This window comes from Numenius arquata, chromosome 16, assembly GCF_964106895.1.
Source record: "Numenius arquata chromosome 16, bNumArq3.hap1.1, whole genome shotgun sequence".
NCBI lineage: Eukaryota > Metazoa > Chordata > Aves > Charadriiformes > Scolopacidae > Numenius > Numenius arquata.
The window spans coordinates 7947940-7971281 of NC_133591.1; the positions used below are offsets into that span (position 1 = coordinate 7947940).

The 23342-nt window shown below is 37.6% G+C and overlaps 1 protein-coding gene across 2 annotated transcripts; it reads right to left on the reverse strand.

The window, feature by feature from the left end:
• Nucleotides 1-1416: 1416 nt before the first annotated feature.
• On the reverse strand, nucleotides 1417-19647 carry STX2 (syntaxin 2). Of its 2 annotated transcripts, XM_074159874.1 has the most exons (11): nucleotides 19452-19647; nucleotides 13029-13100; nucleotides 12448-12547; nucleotides 10884-10958; nucleotides 10220-10293; nucleotides 9909-10017; nucleotides 8127-8200; nucleotides 7880-8017; nucleotides 6384-6494; nucleotides 5040-5088; nucleotides 1423-3519 (listed from the first exon to the last, which is right to left on the reverse strand). In XM_074159874.1, exons 1-11 carry the CDS (start codon nucleotides 19479-19481, stop codon nucleotides 3386-3388), a joined length of 966 nt encoding a protein of 321 aa, XP_074015975.1. In that variant the 5' UTR covers nucleotides 19482-19647; the 3' UTR covers nucleotides 1423-3385. The 2 variants fall into 2 exon arrangements, with proteins under 2 accessions (XP_074015976.1, XP_074015975.1); XM_074159875.1 differs by lacking the exon at nucleotides 5040-5088 and having other exon boundaries at nucleotides 1417-3519.
• Between the last annotated feature and the right edge of the window lie 3695 nt (nucleotides 19648-23342).

A 23342-nucleotide genomic window follows, 5' to 3' on the forward strand; every position in this document is an offset into this window, starting at 1 on the left:
CCCTAAAACCACATCCAAACTGTTCTCTCAAAACTACATTAAGCACAATTGTCTGAAAGGGTGGTGTTTTGTTTTGTTTTTTTTTTTTAGAATGTTTTTCTGTATAAAAATAATGTTTTTCTCGTAGGCAGCAGTTCCCTCTTTTCCCTTTGTCTTCTAAATTTTATCAGGCTTGTATTCAGCAAACCTCAGTGCTATGCTAAACGAATCCTGCATTGCCTAGAAATCTCTGCTCTGTGTTTTACACTACACAGCAAAGAGAAGCAGAATAAAGAGAGATTAATTTTTGAAACGGCTTCGATTCATTCTGTTGAATTCATTTATGTTCAGAGTTGGTGCTTTTTCCACAGGTGGAATGGCACCACTGTGAGAAGCAGCAGAAGTACTCGCGCTTATAAATAATCTGAACATTTTGGTTGAACAGATCTCTGTAAGAGTTCAACATTAACACGCTAAGATTTTACTTTCTTGGTTTGCCTTTATGGACAAGTTTGCCTTATTAATTGCCAAGTTCAACATTCCCACTCCAATCCGATTTTCCCAATACCACAAAGAAATATTGGACTAAACATAACCACTCAATTTTCTTACCGTTAGTCATAAGTTGGCCAGTTCCCAACTCCTAAGTGCTCTGGCATTAGCTCTGCATACACACCCTCATGGCTGTTGGGCTGTGACAAAAGTTATAATGACGGTTTATTCCTATATGAAGATGGCACTGACGCAAATGGAACCCTGGGCATTCTCTCCTCAAAATTCCTCCAAAGAAGCCCTCCCCATGCCAAGAGCGGCACAACCCACCTTTGCCCTTGTACAGCACCACGCTGACACTGGTGCTGCATTCGCTTGAGCGCTGCGCGTGTCACAGGCTGGTGGCAGCTCCTGCTCAGCACTGCTGCTGCAGCCAGGGGAGCCAGGTTACCCAGGGAGGATGGGCACAGCACTGGGTACCGCTGCCCCAGCAGCAATATAAACGCATCTGACCTGGCAGAATGACTCCAGTTACCACCTGCCCATCAGAATCCTGAATCTGTTCCAGAATTTCCAATTCTGGGGTAGGCAGGTAAGTTATTTTAATTCTGCATTGTGAATGATGCGCTTTTATGAGGAATTTTTGGGAATACTTGAATGCCTTTATTCAAATAAACAATTCCCATATTTTTCAAGTTTAATAGTAAAGCAAAATTCCATGGGCATAGTTTAAAATTAATAAATCCTATTAATGTCTTCATAATTAGCTCTAAATCTTTTTTGGTATAAACTTTTAGGAACTACACTATTAAGACCTTCAAGACCTAGGTACTTGTTGCTTGACATATGTCCTTGATCAAAAACATACCACCCTTAATCAAACACTTGCTGGAAATATTCACAAAGGTCACAATAACATCATAAACATAAAAATAGCCACAAGATACTTGCTTAGATAAATTTATTAGTGCATAGGTTAGAGATTTATTCCCCTCCAATATTAACAAAGAGGTTCACATGAAAAACAAGTTTTGTTTTAGAACAAACTCATTGAGGCAGCTATAGAACAACAAGTAAAAAGCACGGAGTGGCCTATTCAAATTTCTGGTCTTGATGGGCAAATTATTCCATTATAAATAAAAAAATTCAACATGATGGGATTTTGGGGGTCATTTTAAGTAACCAGCTTTTAAACAGCAGAACTGATTTTACTCCCCCAATCCAATTTGTGTATCTGTATAAATAATATTTACTGATAAAAATCTAGAAAACTATAGAATAAAAATACATTTTACCTAGAATGAGTACTAAGGCAATCAATCTTTCCTTACTTTGCATGTAAACTTCCTCACAAACATCGGTGAGTGTTCTGGATTTAGAGGTAAAGAAATTTGTTCATTAATGAAGCCAAACTTTTTCAAGTGACTTCTTTATGGCTGACTTGCAAAAAGACCAATAATTTTTTTTTTTTTTTCCTTTTTAAAACATGTTTGACATCAGAATAGCTCCAGCACATTCACAGTGTATTTGGACAGCAAAGCAGGAATATTCATACATACAACATAAATTGTAAACTTTGCTGAATTTCATTAAGTCAACATACTGAATTATAGTTTACTGAGTAACTTTGATCTCAGACACTTTCAAGAAAACATTAGTTTAAGGATTCTAACCTTTTAGGACAGAGTTATTGCAGCTAACATTATAGTTGAATATTTGGAAACACTGTGTTTAAAAAGGCACACGTTACACTTCCCTCTAATTTTCTTACAGCGTAAATATATCTACATATCTACATGGAAATCCTTAAACAATGAGAAGTCAAAAATTCACGTTACAAATATTTTACACACAAAATACAAAAATAACCTGTAACATTAAATGCAGTTATTTGGTTACATATGAAATCTTTTAAGCTTTCAAGTCTCACAAGCTAGCATTACAACAGGTATGTATATACTAAAACACTTCATATATGTTACATAACACATTTCATAACAAATCAGTGTCTTAGTTTGTATTACGTTTCAGACTTTTCTGAGGGAGTTTATCCCTCTGTGCTATATTCACACATCAATGTTAGCAAGCTTCTGAATAAGAAATATTGACTTGGCTTTATAGAGAAAGCGTGATTTTTGTCACATTCAGATGAACGCTAAGGCTGAACCAATTCATCAGTTTCCTTTGCTCAAGGATTATTTGTAAAGTTATCTGCTCAGGTTGAAATTCAGCGTGCTTCATTACTGCATTCTTTTATCAGAAATGTTGCAACTAACTTTTTAGTATAGAAGGCAAGGAAAAATGTAAAGCAATTAACCTTAGTCACACTGAAAGAAAAAAAATTTTAAAATCTGGAAAGTGTAAAAAAGGTTTTTGTTTTTCTTTCTTCTCAAGTGTAATGCAATAGGCAGACAGTTAAATAAGTAGTCTTTTCAAGATAAAATATTTTAGCACTTCTTGGAGAATTTTTTTTTTTAAGTATAAAGCTTAGATAGGTTAAGGTGACTAAATTATTAATACACTTAAAGACATGGCTGCACCTCATAAAAACGTTCACAAGAGTGCTAACAAAAGCAGCACTGGTAACATGCTAAAATTCGTTATTAGAATTATATTAGCAACAGGAAAAAAAAACAAACAGTCAAAACTCAATAGTCTCTCAACTCCCTATTTAAATTGTTTGTAACACTGATATGAAAAAAAATCCTAAGTTACTTTAGTACAAAACAATTGAGAGCAAGTTTCAGTCTTACGAATGTATAGTTTATGATGGAAATCCATACATATCCTAATACATTCTGATCTTCCTTTACGAGTAAACATTAAGAGTGATTTTGTTTTCATTTTTAACCATTAGTGACAGGTCATCATCATGGAACAGTGTAAGGCATCATTTATGAAAAAAGGTTTGGTTTTACTGAAGATGTGTTTTGGAGTTTCTGCAGGTTCGTAACTCTTGGAATGTGTTTGCTATGATAGTGTTGTTGCTAGGATAATTCCAAGGATCAGAAGCAGTACAGTTACACATACAATTATGAACATCAATTTCTGCAAAAAAAAGAGAGAGAAAAGTTGAGATTGAAATACCGTGTCAGATACAGAACTATTTAAATGTGTGCAGAGCCACATAAAATTACTAATACTGATACCTAATCTGAGTGTTTGGATTTTCTTTCTAAAGAAAACTTACTGCTATGATTTCCTATTGTTAGTCTTTCTTTTCTAACAAACATGTAACCATAGTTATGAGATAGAGTTATCTGTGTAACATTTCTGTATTTTGCTTCACGGAATAATTGTTATTACTCACACCCAACATCCGCAAATATTACTATGTATAGAAACAGATGCAATAGTGCATGTTTACTTATCAAGGCGAAGTCTAAGTACAGTAACACTGCTTACTGCCACCCTCCTTGGATAAATATTTGTAGCTTGCTCAAACCTTTACAACAGCACACTTAGTGGAATTCAATAAAGTGTCAGTAAAAACATTGTGTAGGTCAATAGCTCAGAAGAGCTGCAAGGGCCGGGGGGGCGTGGCTGGGAAGAAAACACGAAAGGATGGGTTGTATATAAATGCAAAGTCTGACACTAGGTAAGGTTTTTCTGACTAAAAGCAATGATACCGTAAATCCTGTTATCTGCCCATAAACCAAAGCTGAGAAGAAACTGTAACATCAAAACGAAAAACTTCAATATCAAGAGTGTTAGTAGAGGAAATTAGCTGGCTGAAATGACATTCCGCTCATAGCACTTCATATATAGTTTGAAGATACTACATATAAAAAGTTAAGTTTCTATTGGACTCAGAAGAGTTAACTGCTATTTTCTACTTAGTCTTGGCTAGGTGTTATTTTGACAAGAAATTGTAAATTAGTGAAGCAAAACCATGAAGACTGAAAGAATCCTCAAATTTATGTCCTAAAATTCCAGTTGGAATTTTTGCAGACTTCCTTTTACAAATAGATTGTTATTTCCCACTGTTCCATTTACAATAGTATTAATAAATAACAGCTTTGATGCAAGAAATTTTAGGATATTCTGCAAGGCATAATGGCAAACTTCATGTAGACGCCTACTTTTAAGAAAGCTCTACTTAGAACCATGGAAAACGCCATTTAATAAAGTTCTAAGTGTACCTAGTACTCCGTATCTTAGTGCAAATTGCTGATGTGAACTTTCAGTATAAAAAGAAAAACCACTGAAAGGACTGCGAGACAATAATTGGATTTTTTAGTCTTATTTCTTTCTGTGTTTATGAGTCTTAGGTAGTGATTGCATTCTGTAAATTTAGCAGCTTACCACTAGATGTCAGTTTTCAATATTCACATGCACAGCATGGTTACAGTATGCAGAGAGAGAAAAGATGCATCAGTATCTCTCAAGCCTCCCCCCCCAGTACTAGCTGTACACATATTGAGGGTTAGTAGAACAATACAAGTTGCCAGAGCAAAACAGGAGCAAAATTAGTTGATTAGTTACTTACTGCCACTCTGGCAGGAAGTCATGCATGCTGAGGTTATCCAAGCATCACCGAATACCAACAGACAAACCAATAATTAGACCAATTACGGCAATCAACACCAATGACACAATGATAATTATCCACATTTTCTGTCAAAAAACAAGATATTATTACTTTAATATTAAGCACACTAAGACTTGTATTTATTATCAGTTTTTAAAGTACTAAGTTTTCTGATCCACTCTTTTATTAAAGCCTATAGTATTCTCAAATTGAGATAAATTTATCTGTATACTCTTGCACGCATAAGAATAAACATTTTAGAAGTGTTTACAGGTAAGCTAATTTGATTAATGCCTACATAATTATCAAAGATGAGAGAACTACAATTTATAAATACATAAAGTGGCCTCTTTTGGCACTTAAGTATTTTTTTGTAAATGTAACAGGCATATTATCTCTATGTAGATACATAAAGATACATTATTCCCTCAAATCCAACTTGCCATAAAAAGCCTCACAAAATTGCACAGCATCTCTAAAGGGGGAATTACAACGTCAGAGGAACACTTCATTCACTCTGCAATCATACAGTTAAAAAAATATAAAAATAAATAACTTGATAGGTTGATTTCAGAATACATTATTTTCTAATGGGAAGAAATATACTGAAACACAGAACAAACTTCCATGCCAATGGAAAATGCCTGAACGTTCACTTCGTTCACAAAACTGAATGTTGTGCTTTAACGTCTTTCCAGAGGGAAGATCCCCCTAATCTAGTACTTTTACAAGAGTACAAAAGTAGTTATCTGTAAAAAGAATAATTACAGATGGAATTCTAAAAAAGTAAGCCTGCCTATTTTACTGCTTTTTTACTCCAGGTAAGTTTACCAGTAACAGAGATCCAAAAACCTTTCAGCTTATTTAGAGTCTAAATAATTTAAGGTATCATGGTAGTTGATTAGAAAAACCTGTGAGTTTATCTACTAGCGTAATATATTAATTTTTCTTTTGGGGTTTTTACCTCTGTAATGACAGTTTTTTAAAATGGAGAATTGCAAACATAGCCTTAGCTGTGCATGAACTGCTTATCTGTTTTTATAGTAGAAGACGTTTCTACTCTCTGCTAGTAAAATAAATTTTTAATATCAACTATAACAAATTAATTCACATTGGAAATTTTCTGATTTCTTCTGGATTGTGGGGTTTTTTTGTTTGTTTGTAAAATCCTTTGGTAAATCTTCCTCTGTCGTATACTAATTTATAACAATGTTTTCTAAACCAATATTAAATACCACAACTACAAAAAAGTAACATGTGTATGTTAATTCTACCTTGAGGGATTGAATAGAACAACAACAAAATCAACTAAAACTGAAGGTTGCTTCATATGGTGCTAATTTAATATACTGACTAGTACAATTACAGATAGATAGCATACCCTTCGTGCTTTACTTTGATATTTAACTGCCTTTTTTGTCTCTTCTTTTGCATGTTCCACGTAATCGGATGCATTCATCACGTTCTTTTCTATGTTGTTGATCATTTCACCCTTAAAATGAAATTTTGAAGAAAAAAAAAATATTACTGGAATCCATGGATCCTTGTTTAATGAACCTAAGAGAAGAAAGGCTATAGAACATCAATGATCACTTTAAACAAGTGAATAATGTACATATTAATTGCTGACATTTTTTCTGCTTTGATGAGTAGAGGAAGAAGGGAATGAGAAGGAAGGGCTCAAAGTTCTAACCAAACAAGGAATATTCATGGGCAGGGAAGGCGTATTTCTCCCTTTTGCAGGAACAAATACTGAACACCTGAAAACATACCTTTGAATGTAAGGTATGTTTTAACAGCCAAAACTACACAGATCAGAAATCCCTTATGTGCCTGGAAGTGGGAAAGGATATTGACTACTTTGACACAAGGTTCAACTGTTATCTAGGAAAAAACCCACATATAATAGCAACTTCAAATGTTCCTCAAAATCAAGAATGTCAACACAAAAAATTCAAATTAATTATGATGAATGAAATTTGGTAATGAAATGGAGGATTGGTGAAAAATTACAGTAAGTCTATTACCTGTGTTTCTGTCCATCAGAAGAAATAATCAGCAGCAGTAAACAGCAAAGCATTAAAGAATGATGCACAAGTAACTTTCATTCATTTCTAATTCAAAAGAAAGGTGGTACCAATTTGCCTTGGCTATGTATTTAATATCAAAGCAACACAGGACTTCTACAACAAAACCCAATTAAAAAAAAGTAGTTCTTTCCAGGAAAGTTTATCTCCTGAACATTATTCTTTTCACTTCCCTAAATAAATTAAAGAATTTTAAGAAGTTAAAAATATTTTTCCAAGATAATCGGTACATACAGACTACAAATAGAACGAATTTACGTACATTTTAAGACAAAGCTTATGAATATAAGAAATCACTTGTCAATCCCTTTACGTTCAGGTTAGTTATAAAGGTAATCATACCGTTGTATTATGTGCAAGTTGCATACATCCTTGCTAAGGCACATTTTATTCTACCACAGTAGTCCTTTACCACATCTGTGAGAATCCTAAATTCCCTAGATGTTAGCCAACATTCCAGGAGAGAGCTAATCTTACTTAAACATGCATAAAATGTTCAAGCATATTGCAGCATAAGCATGTTGAAGAAAATATTAAGTATACCAACTGAAAAGAAAGCGTATGCTTATTTATTCATAGCATATACTGTGAGTACATCTAGATTGTAAGTTTGTCTAAAACAAACCAACAAACCTTTAGTGATTAACTTTCATATATTCTAATCACAGTAAAAAACACACTATAAGTCTGTACTATCTGAACATAAGCAATTATTTCTGCATTATTTCAAGGAAGAAGACTAGGGAAAAAAATCCCACTTACGTAAACATGTTTGAATTGGTTCATTTACCTGAGTCTCAACAAACATTGCCATGTCCATAAACATTTCATGTAGTTCCCGTATGCTAGATTCCAGTTTCATAATATCCTTGTGACGTGACTCGATTTCATTTAGAGCTTGCCTAGTTATTTGAGAGTCTGATATAATCTTCAGGAGAATAAAAAAAGATACAGAGGTAAGTAAGTATGTCCTGACACACTTCTAAATAGCAGAAGCAGGAGAATAGGAGAGAGACAACTGGACCAGAAATACATACATCAGAAGTGAAGATTGAAGGGTTACCACTCTCTAACATTTCTTCCAGTTCCTCATCAGTGGTGGTCTTTCCAGCTAGGATAAAAAGAACAGTATGTCACATAATATCACTTACTCGTTATTGAATGTGAAATTTTACCATACCAGAAGGATGACAATTCAAACAAGATTCTTATATTGACCATTTTTCAGGATAAAACAATGTAGTGTTTAGCCATTGCCAAGTGCCATTTTGCGTATGAAAAAACCAGAAAATATCAAGTAATAGTCAGAAAAATGTAGATTCAAAGCTACGATGAAGGATTCCTGGTTGGTGGGGTTTTTTGTTGTTTGGTTTTAGGGTTTTGTTGGTCAAATTGAAGTTTGATCAGAAACATTTACAATGTACATATGAAATATTGTTAAGAGGTGTGTTCTTCAGAAGGAAGAACTTCAGATACAGAGTATTTATATGACATTCAATATTTACCTGTTAATCATGTCACATTGGCACCTAATTTACTCTCCACCGTGTGGGCAATAAAGTCTTTACATAAATTTGGTTTTACCAACACAGGATTGCATTCATACTCCACAGAGAAGATGATTACCCATAAAGCAACTTCACTTCTACTTTTAGTAATACACCTAACAATTTACGTAGTTCATTATTGCATGTTTAAGCAAACGGGATACTATTGATCACACTGGTATGACAAATGCCTTAGGAGTTACACAACAGGTTCAAGTGATTTGTATCGTACAGTTTTAAAAATTACATATCAATTCCCTGTTCTTCCCATGTAAAATAAGTTGAACATCTGTAATAACTTACATAATTCTGTCCTATCAGATGGAAGTTACAGTTTGAATATTACTTTCCGATGTTAATACCCAAGAATGCTGCAAAAGCTACTTTAGAATTTTTAGCGCTGAGGAAAAGCTGAAGGCTGTAATTGGGTCATAACAACGTTAACTTTAAAGAACCATGTACTGAGGTGTTAGGGTCTCTCCCCTCAAATGTATGGCTAAAGACGACTTTAACTTGCCCAGTAAATTTCACTGAAATGCTGAACTGAACCATTAGCATGAGCGCCTAATGACAAACTTGAGAAGCACGTGAAAAGCAAAGTCTTCTTATAATTTACCAACTTTTCTGCTTGCATTTCCTATTTCAACAATATATGTATTTGCTTTTACAGGAGATATTCAAGAAGGCTAATTTCAGGTACAAGACGTTATGGATTTTTTTACGACACCTTCCAAGGTAGATACTGTAGTTCAGAGTAGAGTCAGGTACCTTTCTAATGCTCCTCATAACAATCAATGATGAAATAAGTCAAATGTGAATCAGTCAACAAATGTTTAGACTACATCTAGCGGCAGCACTGATTTTATGTCAGCTGTATTATGTACTTACGGCAAAAAATAGCATAGCATAAAAAGAGATGCTGTCCTGTCTAGCATGTTAATTTTGGAATGGCTTTTACTAACACTTGCTATCTTCAGAAAGAAGCTTTTCTTAATGTCGTGTTGAAAGTTGCAACATTGGAAATAAATTAAACAAAAAAAAAAGATACTTTAATAACTTTCAACATAAAAGAAACAATTAAGTTAGTTTTCTCTATTTTCTTTACAGCTGCTCTGAAGAGTAGTATCAAAGAATTTATGCCGTTTTTCCCTCACAAGCTTCAAGATGTCCAAGATGTATAATGCTTTGTACCATCTTTAAGTAATAAGAAACAAGGGAGGTACTAACAATACAATTAATTTCGTTAAAAAAAAGTGTATTCAGGTCACTTACTTATCTCTAATTGTCTCTGTATCCGACCTTTGCTGCGTTCTCGAAAAAGAGTTTGGGTCTCGTTGTATTCCGTCATGACCTCCACAAACTTGTGAGCTAATACAGAGTGCTGTTTTTTGAGGATTTAAAAATGTGGAACGAAAATGTTTATTTTTTTTGATACAGCAAATACTACTGCACAACAACTGAAAGTGGTATGTACATTCCAACAAAACAGAACATGAAGTTCTGAAACTATTTCAAAAAAGTGAAACTCATTCTTCAATTTACTAGAATCCTTTATTTTCTTTAAGCTTACGAAATGATCATACCTGTGTTTTTCTAATCCTGAGGTCCACTGATGTCCGATTAGCATTGTCGCCCTGATCAAAACTTTGCTCAATAGCTAAGAACAATACAAGAATATTATGAGTCAACGTTCAGTCTAAGTATTTAATAGTGTAGCTCAGTTACTTTGTAAATACTATTAATTATTACTTTTTTCATGTACAGGATCCCACAGACATGTTTAACATTTCAGGACGAGGAGAGGGGTGGCAGTGATATGTATTTATAAGAAATTAAAATAATTTTGATAACTGGTACAGATCTTAAAGCACAAAAACTACTTCAATACTCTTAACGGAGTAACACTACTGTCTATTACTCTGGAAAAAATTCAAAAGATATAACAAAATGTGCTGCTTCTACAGTTTAAACAATGAACGCCATACCCTGGTATTTCTCAGGGGTGAAGCTTGCCAAGGAAGAATAAATTAGAGGATGATAGTGTTACTGACACGGGCTGTACATGTTGGCAGGGAGGTGGTTCTCTCCTTTTCTTTTTAAAAAAAATGAGCTGTACAATAGAATTTATGCATACATAATGGAGCTTTTATAGTTCAGAAGTTCAGCTGCAATGCATTAAGTTTGTAACACTGCTACCATCCCGAATCATTACAGGCGACAGTAGTTTCATTTTTCCTCAAAACTTACACTTTAACCTGGCTCGAATTTTATTAGCTATCTTCTTTATTTCCTCATTTAGTTCTTCGAGTTCTTCCTTTGTTCCTTTACAAACAAACAAAAAGATTATTTTTTTTTTTAAGACATGTTAATGACTGCTAATAGTAAGCCAGAAACCATCTACAACTCTTCCTTGCAATCTCATAATGGTATTCATACAACCATGCAGAGAAGTTTGTTCTACTCTTAAGTATTTTAAATATGATTTTTATAACAGCATACTACCAGATGCCTGCTTCTTATGACAGGCCCTTACACTTGGGAAATGTTATTGCCAAATCACCAACTAAACCAGGTGATAAAATATGCCACATTTTTTCTTAACATAACACTTTCAGGGCAATATTCATTTGCTGGTTGCATGAAAGTTCACTGAAGTCTATCAAGTGAAAATACAGACTTATCTCATGTGGGTTTAGTTCTGTTGTTTATCACAGACTCATTGCTTTTACCTTGTTACCGTAACTGTACCATGCACTACCTATATTTTCTGAGGAATACTCTACAGAGTATTTATGAAGAACACAGCTAGATCTCTGTTACTGGGCTTACTGAAGACACTAGATTCACAAGAGCACACACTACTTAAAAACAATGTCATGTTCCTGCACAGTTCGACCACAATTTTTAATACAAACACAAGCTGATAAATGAGCTGAGACCACAGATTTTAAGCATTCAGATGAACCCTTATTAAACTTGAGGTTGACTGTATATGATTGCTAAGACAAAACGCAGTCTGCAAAATAATTTGTAAGAATACAAACATATGTGCATCCATAAGCAAAGAAAAAAAGGGGAAAGAAAAACTAACATCCAAAGTTCAGTTTTCATCAACAAGAAGATAAATGTTAAGCTCGCATTGCAACATTCCTCAAAAATCTCTCAGCACCTTTTCTTCCTTTTTCTTTAAACCCTGCCCACAAACCCAGACAAGCCTTGAACTAAGAAGCGCTGAGAACAGAGAAGGTTCCACGTTTCTTGGCGAGTTCCCTAAACTTGAATTCTCTGTTCAGAAAGCACATCTTAGCTTTCAGCTTTGGGGTTACAGCCTCTAAAAATAGGGCTCCAGCATGGAACTCTTACTACCACTGAAGCGGTTGGCTGTAGTGTTAGCGTTAAACAGGATCTTCCCCCTACTGACGACTAAAGAGAAGAAGACGACGCTACCGTATGAGCTTCAGTTGACAACTTCAACATTTTCACTAATTAAAAGGAACGCAAGTAGCCCCTAAGTTTCTGAAGACACAATCAATTTCAAGATACTATATTAAACTGAATTTTGATCTAACAAAGGTTTGGATGATGCAACAAATATTCTGAAAATGTATTTACTCCAATGAGACTTGAAAAAGGTAAAAAAAGCAATTGAAAATATTAATTCGATATTAAATATGGAAATATTTAAATAAATAGTGTTACATTTTGCATTCTGAACACCTGAAGTTCTATTCCTTTAGCTAGCTAAAACAAAAATTCTTTCAGAATATCCGGCCACACATATCTGAAATCTAAAAAAAAAAGTGATACTCACTTCCTTCAGGATTTGGTGCTGACAGGATAATGCTGTGCTGCTTCTTCACTTCTTCCACATTTTGTGCTATTTTTGCTATATTATTTCGAAGTTCCTCAACCTGGAGAAGGAGAAATATGGGAATGAAAACTTTAGAGTAATTCCAGGTAAAGATTTTTTTTTTTAAAATTAAATCTTTGGTAATAAAAACTGTAAAGCATTTCATTGCAACATTTATAAGTATCTGACAGAAATGTTGACATTTAAATAGCTTGCACTCTTTTTTAAGAAAAAATGGTATTCTTAATAGCAAATATTCTGTATAGCAAAAAACTTAAGTGCTACTATTCTTAATAAAAAAGATTTTAAAGTTCTATATGCAAATTCTTTGTTTACAGGGAGTTAAAAACACTTCTATGCAGTAAAGACAGAAAATACCCTGAAATAAACAAGCAAAAGTGCTACCAACATTCAATTTGCCACACTATTGCAAAGCATATTGGGGTGTGTGTATAGATGAATTGTTAAACCTAATTACAGAAATTAAAAGGCACAGAGAGAAAACTGTAGGATTTGACGCACGGTGAAAACTCTAACTTTACCTGTTGGAAAAAGTCATCCATAAAATGGTCTTTTTCAACAATAACTGTCTCCCCATCTTCATTTCCTTTACACTGTAAAAGACAACAAAAAAAATAATCTATGAAGTAAAACTCAGGATACTGTTCTGAAACAACTATGACTTCCTCTGCATTGCTACTGCATACACATTCTTGTCACTAGTCTGCCAAGTCAAAAAAAGTAAGTTTTCCTCTTCTGAGGACTCTAACCTAAAAACAAATAAGCAGATAAGCCAAAGAAAGTCACCCAGCTCCCACGCAGTTATGAATACTAAGGCAGGTACTCCTCTGTAAACAACTTCAGGACAGAACCAGTCTGTGAGTGGTCGCAGTTTTCATTACTTAACAAAAAATTATTAAAATACAATTGTGCATATAGTTGTTCTCTCATATCACAAGGATGCTTCCACAGTGAGTCCAACGTGAACTGAAAATAATATTCAGTTTCCTGAGACAGTAAATCAAGCCCTCTCAAAGAAATACTAAGGGGTGCTGGTGACTGTTTGTGGTGAAATAAGCTAAACATCTAATGAAAGCTAGAATAAAAAGCTATCAACATCTGCTTACTAGTTTTGCCCTTGGGTGTTTTCGAGGCTGCCGTTCCAAACCAATTTAGATGTAATTATGCTACACTAACCTATACTTGTACTACATCATCAACAGACCCTTAGAACAGAAGCCAAGGAGACAGCAGCTCATGTTGACAGGATCTCACAGCCCAATATGTTCCTCAAGTCACACTTCCCTAACCCTTGAGCCAGCCCAGTAGAATATATGGATCTTAACAATAACTGAGATTCAAATTTGCTCAGAAGAAGAGAATTAACATGCATCATATAAAGGCAAAGACTTCCAGCTTCCGTGTTCTCTAGCTCCGTCTGTACAGCACTCACTGTTTGAACTGCTTTGAATCAAAATTAGGACAAAATATTACTCTATCATAAAGTCAATGAGTTATCTGTGAGAAAAAAACCCAACACCTACAAGATAGGTAACATTAAGGGATTTTCATGTTCAAAACTCCTTTTTGCTCACAAGCCCCACTGCCTTTGACCTTCTAGCACTCACTTTCTGCTCCTAAACCCTGACCCTATTACCCAATAAGTGTTTTGTTTCTGGTTTTATTAAATTAGGTGAGATGTGTATTATCGGCATGACAATTCTGCGGTTTAATCCAATGTCAAACATTGCTATTATCTAATAAAGAAGGATATACTCAACAATGACCTACATATCAAAATCTACTAAGACTGCCCCAAATCTTCAAGGAAAGTTATTACTTATACTTTGTAACAGTTCGTTTCCTGACAATTCAGGGAGTGCATAAGGCCCTATGACAATATTTTGCTAAGAAATCATCTGGTTTTTATGCTCAGGGAAACCATAACGTCTCAACTGAAATAAAGGAATTTAGATGCTATTGCTCTCCTGGACCACCCTCCAACCACTCATAATGAGCTGTGTGTCATTAAAGAATCTTTTCAGTTAGCATTTTGGAAAGACGATTGCTAGAACTCAATATTAAAGAATCTGCCCTTGGGGACTGTAATCAATTAACAGTCTTGCTTAATACAAATAATCAAGAAAGACTATGCCCAAGTGAAGTTACCCAACTTCTACCCACACCAGAGACTGCAGTGCTGCAAAGCTACCAGTTGTAAGTTAGTATTTAAGAATGAGCTACACTTTAAAGACATTTCATTTTATTATCTATGTAAAAGAACACCTTCCACTTACGTTTACCAAGTAAAGAATAATCTTTCTGTTTATAACCACATCCTGTATTTAGTTAATTGAACTAAGAATAATGAAAATAGCATCAGCTAAGAGACTAAGCGTGTCAGCTTTTGGTTTGGTTCGAAGACCTTAGTAAAACATTAAACACTGGGGTAAATCTTAAACAAATGAAAGATAAAAAATCTTACTCAAAGTCTTGTTTGTGGATGCCAGACTGGAAGGAAGCAATCCCGATTCCCACCCTGCAGTCAGCTCAACATTCGTTTCACTTTCACATTTGGTTGCAATGGCATCATTGACAAACCAATTGGCTGCCTACAATTTGTTGAAGGATTTAAGGACAGCCTACCTTGAACATCGGCACTGGAGACACCTAATGACTTGTCAACCTCTGTTCTCGACATTCTTAAATCATCACTTACCTAACATTCAGCTTATTTGCCAACTTTCTTCAACTTAAGTGATGCACCTTCTTTTGACCAACACACAATTCAACCAAGAACTCACTTTTGTCGTCAAGTTTAGCAGAAACATATTGTTTCTCCTAGACCTCACCTCCTCAGTATAAACAGTAGCACAAAAAAAGCTTCACATCAACGCCAAGAGCAATCTAATGAAGTCTGTTTGCAGCTCATAACTTGACCTTGGGACTTAGAGTCTGGGCCACCCAACTCCATAAACATTCATAGACTTATAAAATATATCAAGTTCCCTAAAAGCTGGTTTATATGACAGAATCCAGCTATTCAGACAGGATTATTTCTCAGCTCCAAGTAGGAGGTATCCCGATGGTTTATGAAACTTTTGACATTTCCCATACCTTACAGAACTGCAGAAAGAAGGCTAGCTTGAGATGTCTCACCAAATTAACTGCTGGGCTCTGAAACTGAAAACCACTTTTGACCTAAAAGCATGACTATTACTTGCCCTTGAAATTCCAATCAAAGTTAGTTGTTTCTCAGTCCAGATCAGGCATACTCCTCTGGCGGGCTGCGAGGGTAGCAGCTGACCACCACCATCCCAATGAATCAGACCCAGAGAGTGGGTGACAGTGTGTTAGGAGTTTCTCCTTATAACATCAGCATTCCAAGAAATTGCTTTATAACAGAGTAGCCAAGGAGATCTGTCAGGCAGCTTTGGCAGGTCAATCATTAACACATATTTAGTAGCATTACTGTACAACCAGAAAACATCATATGGTAACAGTCTACAAGAAATTGCGCTGTTGTGATATGGGAAACATATAGCTCATCTTCAGAAAATTCCATGTTTGAACAAAGACTAATGCAAGAGATTAACTCAGGAAAAAAGAGAACTCAGTAATGTTTTCCTCCTTCTGGAAAGGTTCCTTTTGCATTTTTTCCACACCACCCAATTCTGCCAATTTTAACTTTTGTGACTTTGTGGTTCTTCACTCATTCCTAAATAGTTTTGGGGGCACTAGGTGAAAGCCCAAGAAATAGTTTACAAAAAGTCAATGCAGTTATAGCTCAAGTTACAGTTCCTTGTTTAAAAAAAAAAAAAAAGCTTCAATAAATATAAATGTACTTTTCAAAGGTTATGTCTAAGATATCCTCAGTAACACTCGAGAGTAAAGAAATATAAAAAGCATGTATTTAAAATGATTCACCTATCAAGCAAAAAATAGATTTCAATAGACAGCTCTGCAGTCATTTCAGCATATAATAAGATGGTGATTTGAGCCACATGAACAACGCACCCCCAACTTCAGATCTAAACCACACTTAAGCAGAGAAGGTTTACATCCTCCCTCTTTCATAAATGATTTAACAACAATAACAAAAAAAGTTTGACTGAATTTTACTAACAGACCTTTAAAAGGACATCTGTTTTTAATATCTGACACTGGCTGAATGTGCTGAACTGAGTGTCCGAGCACAGATCCTACAGCTTTTTAAAAGTCAGTTTAAGATGGACTGGCAACCGAGAACAGCAAGCCACTGAAGGCTGGGAGAATGTTTTACACAATCTTCGCTAGGTATTTGCCCTGTTGTTTTTTCTTCCCTAAATATCTACTATCAACTACTGCTCAAAACAGTGTATTGGATCCAAGAGAACTTTTTACTCTTCCTTTAATTTTACACTCATTTGTGCTCAAAATAACTAAAACCAGTCTGAGATTTGGCCAATTGTCCAATTAATTGCATTAAAGGACGATTCAAAGAGCCAAAATAATTTTGGCCTGCTTGGAATAATTTAGAAATGAAATTAAAATAATCCCCTAGGAATGGACAAATACAATTATAGTTTCTATCCTCTGAAAAAGCATGTACTTTACAAGATTTCTTCTAGCAAGAAAATAAGAGGAAGCAACGTTATGTGAAGACTACATAATCTGCATATCTTCAACAACTTCTCCAGCAATCACTTTAGTGCTGTTTACCTGCCTTAATACAGCCTATCAATAAACATATCAAAAAGTTATGATAATTTGATGTTAATGGCCCACAAACATCGATAAGTAACATTTCTCCCTCTTCTTTATAAAGCGAAATCTAGGAAAACATTATAACTTTTAATGACAAAATAGTTTGCTTGCTGTCAAATAAAATCCAGGAACACAGAAATGAGGACACATAAACTTAAATTCACATTTCTGCTAAAGGGAATACCATATTTAGTTAAAATGAGTCAGTACGGACTAGCTAAAGTACTGGGATCTCTTAAACTACTTGTGTTTCACATTGGGTCATTGAGGAATAACAGGGTGGATGCAACTTACATGTCAAGTACAACCAAAGCAATACACAACGGCATTCCTACACTAAGGGAAAGAGGCAAGGCAGAGTTATTCCTGAAGATTCTGCAGGCCCAGGCCTGATTCAAAACCACAATGTATATGCTCTACCCTTCACTTAATGATTTAGCCAAACAAAATACAATGGAACTACACTAACCAAACTGAAGCAGTTTGAAAAACAGGCAAACAAAAGTTAATGCATTATTTCTTCACATTATGCACTCCTTTTCAAAGCAATCTTCATGTGTGACCAAGGATCACTATTCAAAGCACTTATACTAGTAAGGGAAAAATCACTTCACAAAAACATGACCTTTTTCGACATTTCAGATAAAGATGTAAGTTGCTACTTCCATGAATTCCCTGTGGAAATCAAGTTTTATGAAAGCCATCTCCCGTGGGTATGCAACTTTTCAAAACTTTGAGTCAACTACACACTTTCAAGCGATACCACGCAGACTGGATCGTCAGTAACTTCTACCTTCATTTTATGTTTAAGTATTTTCTTCTCGAAAGAAGAAAACTTCAATTTTAAGACTCTAAGCTATTTGTTAACTCTACAGGCAGTGAAATCAGCAATACTGGCCATTGTGTTGAAAGTAGCAGCTCGCTGCAGTACAGTAATGTTTTCAGATGTCAAATACTAAGGCTGGCTTAAAAACCCCTGTGTACAGTTCCTATAAAAACATTTAGCAGTATCTAAGGGGGGGTGTTAGGGTTTGTTTTATTTTTAAAGTAAAAAAAAACCAAACAGACCACACAAGGGACTGCGGCTGCTTCCCCTCAGTCAGAACAAAAGATGTCTAATTGTTATGGATTATAAATTAAAAATTCAGATCACCATTTGCTGCTTCCTCTTTCTGGAAAACGAGCCCCATCACTGAAATTTGGCAGGTATTCCCACAACATTGGAGATGTTTAGAAATAGGAAAAGGGAGTAACTACACCCAAAAGAAGTGACACATTTCTTTGGCGTGACTCTGAAACATCTTTCCCAGTAAAGATACTGTAATCTAACAATGTGAAAACTTTTCAGATGCCAATTCATCCTTTTGGAGAAAAAGACGAAGAGACTGGTAATTCCTTCACTTAGAGACGGGGCTTCCAAAATGCGTTTTGTGATCCAGAAGATACGAACTCAATTTTAAGACAAACAAGCCCCACACCTGCACGGAACTCAGCACAGACCAACTTCTACATATATGTAGGTCCTGGAACTACCACAGGAACTCCTGTGCGCTCTCCATTTCCACTTGTTTTCAGGAAAAGAAAGAGTCAAACACTCCTTTCTTTTAACCAAGCCATATCCTGTTGAAGACAGACACGATGGCACCTCCCTCCAACTCTCCCTTCTTTTTTAGGACACTGTCTCCAAAGCACAAATAAGGGAAAGGCAAGGAGCGTATAAACATAACCAGCTACCATTTTGTAAACACAGGGAAAATAAAATCAGCAGATAGCTTTATTGACGCACCGCTGGTTGAACAGTTCCCAAGCAGATAAATCTACCCAACTACACCCCGGCCAGCTCGAAAACAACATTATTATCCAGTTTATCTGCCGTTCAAAGCGCTGAGGCTCGGAAGGCGCTGGAGGTCAGGAGGAAGCAGGGGAAGGTGATCTATAAAAACCGGAGCAGCCTCAGCTCCGCTGCCAGCTCCCGGGAGGAAGCCGCCCCCCTCCCGAGGAGGGGGCTGGAACGCGGCCCGCGGCGGCCGGGGCCCTCCCTGCCGCGGGGAGCGGGCCGAGGCGCTGGCCGGGCCCAGCCCGCCGCTCGCCGTTACTTCAGGCGGCGATAACGGCCCGCGCGGCCCTCCGACCCCGCCGCCTCTGCCCCCTCCCTCCTCGGCTCAGCCCGCCGCCCGCCTCCCCGCCGCTGCCGGCCTTTCCCGAGCCCTTACCCTCACCTCTGCCAGGTCGGCCAGCCGGTCCTTCATCCCCGCAGCGGCTCCGCGCCCCACCGCGGCTTCCCAGGAGGCGGCGGCTGCTGCTCCTCCTCCTCCTCGCTCGCCGCCGAGGGCCGCCCGCGCCCGGCCCGCTGTCACCGGGGCCGCCTCCCGCGGGCTCCCTCCCTCCCCGCTCGGCCGGGCGCTGCGGACGGTCCGCTCCACCTCCCCGCGCTCCTTCCGCCGTGCCCGGGGCGGCGGCCGCGCCCCCCGTCCCGCCCCCCGCAACCTCACGGCAACCACCGGCCCCGCCACGCATGCGGGAAGAGGGGCGGGCGGGCGCGGCAACCATCCCCTTGGGGAGCCCGCCTAGCGCTGCTGACGTCACGGCGAGGCCGGCGGCTCGGGCGGGCGCAGCGGTGCCGCCCTCCTGAGGTAATTCCCCGCCTTGCCGACGGCGAGGCCGTGAGGGAGCGGGCGGCTGCGCTGAGCTTGGCGAAGCAGCGGGCGGGAAGGTATGGATGAGCAGATTGGGGCCATGTTTAAGAATGTTTAGAAGAAAAAGAAATGTTTGAGAGAGGCGCCTTGCGAGAGGGAGTGCTGGAGAACCGAGGAGGCTGGACGGTACCACAGGTACCTGTGAGGAAACCTCCGTCCTGAGGGAGCGGTGTCCAACGAGAAATTATAACACTCGCAGTTTTGGGAGATTGTCATGAGAGAAAAAGTTGTAAAAAAAAAAAAATTCTGATATGTTTATTTTTTAGTTTAATTCTATTTAATTTTTCTCTGGTACATGATGTGGGCAGGCTTCAAGTGGACTTCATGTAATTCATGTTCAGCCTAAAAAGTGCCCGGGTGGCATCCTTTCTTTGCTGGCACTTCTGCTCCTCACAGGCCACAGACACATCCCTTTCCCATCTCACAGCACGAAGCAACGGCTTGCAGTCTGCTGTGTGCCCTCAGAATGGCTGAGAGCCACCCGTGTCGTGACCGGACACCATGAGAAAGGTGCACACTCCCATCCCACAGAGCAGAAGACTAACTCTTCAACTAAAATGTGTTAATACACGCTGCCTGTTAGTGATGTTTAGGGCTGTAGTAAAACCACCAAAACTTTGCCAAAGTCTGAAATCTGTACAACAGGTATGTCTTAAAGGGCTGGGAGTTTCTAATAAATAGAGCATGCACATAATACGGGAGGCAGAAAGTCCTTCATGGTATTGTGTTCTGGGGCATGTGCTAAAAAGTACTAATTCAGACTATAGTCAATTACCTGTAATTATTAGTATCTCAGTTCTATCACAGACAGGCTTGATGTTCTAGGCTACATGTTCAGTAACTGTAAATTCTAAAAATGTTACTTTTGGATACTGAGCATAATAATCCAATGCATAATTTGCCTCATATATTTAAAGAATTTTATTGCAGTGCTGGATCAGGAATGTAAAGATCCTGAATTACCGATGTATGCTGCTTTAATGACAGTAAATTGCTGAATTTTTGTTTTCTGAAAAAATTTAGATCTACATCTGCCCTTCATCAATGACACAGTAAATGCTTCTCTTCCAGGAGCGTAGTCTCTTAATGAAACTTAGAGTCAGACCTGTTTTACTTGGCGAAAGAATGAATAAAGTTTGTCTTCTGAATATGTATTTTGATTGAATTTTGCTACTGTAGGATCCATTTACCTATCCATGCTGAAAGTGACTAATTTCCTCTTCAAACCTTTCAGTGCAATTTCCTGTGTCGCCTTGAACACCAGCGTGCAGACCTTCATTCCTGCCTGAGCTCATGTTCCAGAGACATTTCCGCAGTCACGGCTTTAACTGGGAAGTACAATTCTGTTCCTTTTCATTGCTTTCCTGGGTATATTGTTGCCTTCGTTTGCAGTTTACAAAATCACTTTGCTTCCTACTGATATAGCAGTTACATTCAAACATGCTGTTTAGCTCTGTGACCCTGTTGCAGTTATATCCAAACATGTTGTTTAGCTCTATGACTCTCTTTATCTCCAGCTCTACCTTTTGTGCCATTCCCCATTTGCATCTTCCTTAGTAAGGGCTGCCTTTTACTTTGTGCATTTATCTGCATCAGTAGGTTGCTAAGTTTCTTCCCAGGTGACCCAAGTCAAGATACAGGAAATGTAAAGATCTTTTAAAAGTAATTATCTGCTGATTACCTGGAGATGTCTTACGGACTCTAATCTTTTAGATAGTGATCTAACATTGCTGATGAGTGCTTGGAAGTGTATTGTTGCCTTTGCTGAATTGGGGTTATCTGGAGGAGATGTTTTGTGGATCCTCTGAACTGAACACTTACACAATGATGATAAAACGGGTGATAAAAACTAGATTCCGCGTAGTAATTTATCATGGTAACAACAAAATAAGTATTTGCCAGGCACTCAAATGCTATGATAAGGGACTTTTTAATTAGAAATCTATTTTAATTATTCCAAAATAAAGTATTAGGTAGTATTACCATTTTGTTTGCAAGAAAAAAAGAAGTGGTTTACTAATGAATTTGTAACAATATTGAGAAGTTTCTAGAGTACACTGAGTGTTCTATACACAGTTACAGATTGCTTTTTTTCCTGGAAGTGTTTATATTCTTAAAAATTGGCAAACTCCACTAATGTGGCTTTATGGGCTCCTATTTATAAACGCATGCCTATTTGTCAAGAAGAGAGGTGGAATTCACAAGGGTTTTATAAAGATAGCATTGTGCTGAGACAAATTTAAGATGAGTTACATATTCTGAAAAATATCCTTCCTGACACCTAGAGGCCATCGGCAAAAATGCTAAAAAACCCACAAACCCAACTCGTCCAAAAAAGGGAAAGCAAGTTCAAAAAGCCAGTGATTTTTCCAACAAAGAAAATCTTATGCAACATTTGGATTGGCACTGCACTATCCACAAATTACAGCAGAATGCAATCACTTTTGTAAAACTTTGTGTGTACATTCTCTCTACGTCTGTAGAAAATGAAGAAAAAATAAGCTATGTATGTATATGTCACCTGCCATGAAATATTTTGTATGTTAATTCAGTCCAGAGATATTTTAAGAAATCATGTATTTATTCTAGATTATGGGGTGCAGTATGCAGACTATATAAAAGCTGTGGAAGTATACTGGAGTAAAAAAATCAGAGACCTTAAAAATCAGCATGAAGCCATGAACTTGGTATTTATAGACCTATGCAAAACACCTAGGTTCTTTGAAAGTCAATTTTTTAACAACTTTGTTCCACCAAAGTTTGGACTTTGAGAGATTAGAGAATGATTCTATATGCAGAGCTTCCAAAACAACTTCTGTTTTCATAAATGCACTCTCTAGTGAACGCAGATCAGTTTGTATGAAGGGCTGAAAAGAATGGTTATAAGGTACATTTAAGGAATGTCCTTTTGAACACGTCTGCTTTTACCTGAAAGCAGTTCAATTAAACTCTCCTGCTGCTTTGAAATACTTTATTAAACCGTGCTGGAGGCAGTTTACGAGGTTTTCGAAGTAACCACACCTGATTTTTAAACGTTGTCGGGAAAAAGAGCATCATCACCAGACTAAAACACTTTCTGATACCGAGATTTCTGATTTTAATGCCTAATCAGGGAGACTGCCGAGCTCCCTGGGCAGCTCAGCCTGGCCTAGAGGCTCTGCCTCCACCCTCACCACCAGCCTCAGGCCTTATGCCGACGCTGCCACTTAGAACCGCGCGTTCGGTCCCCACTCGCTGCCGGCGGGTACGCGGGCCTAGGGCCGGCGGAGGAGGACGGGCTGCTGAGGACCCCTGGCGGAGCACAGGACGCCCGGCGCAGGACAGTCAGCTCAGAGCCGGCGGAGGCCGGTCCCCAAAAGGCCATCGCCTATGGCCGCCGCCAGCGGCCGAGCAACGTCCGAGCAGTCTCGCGCC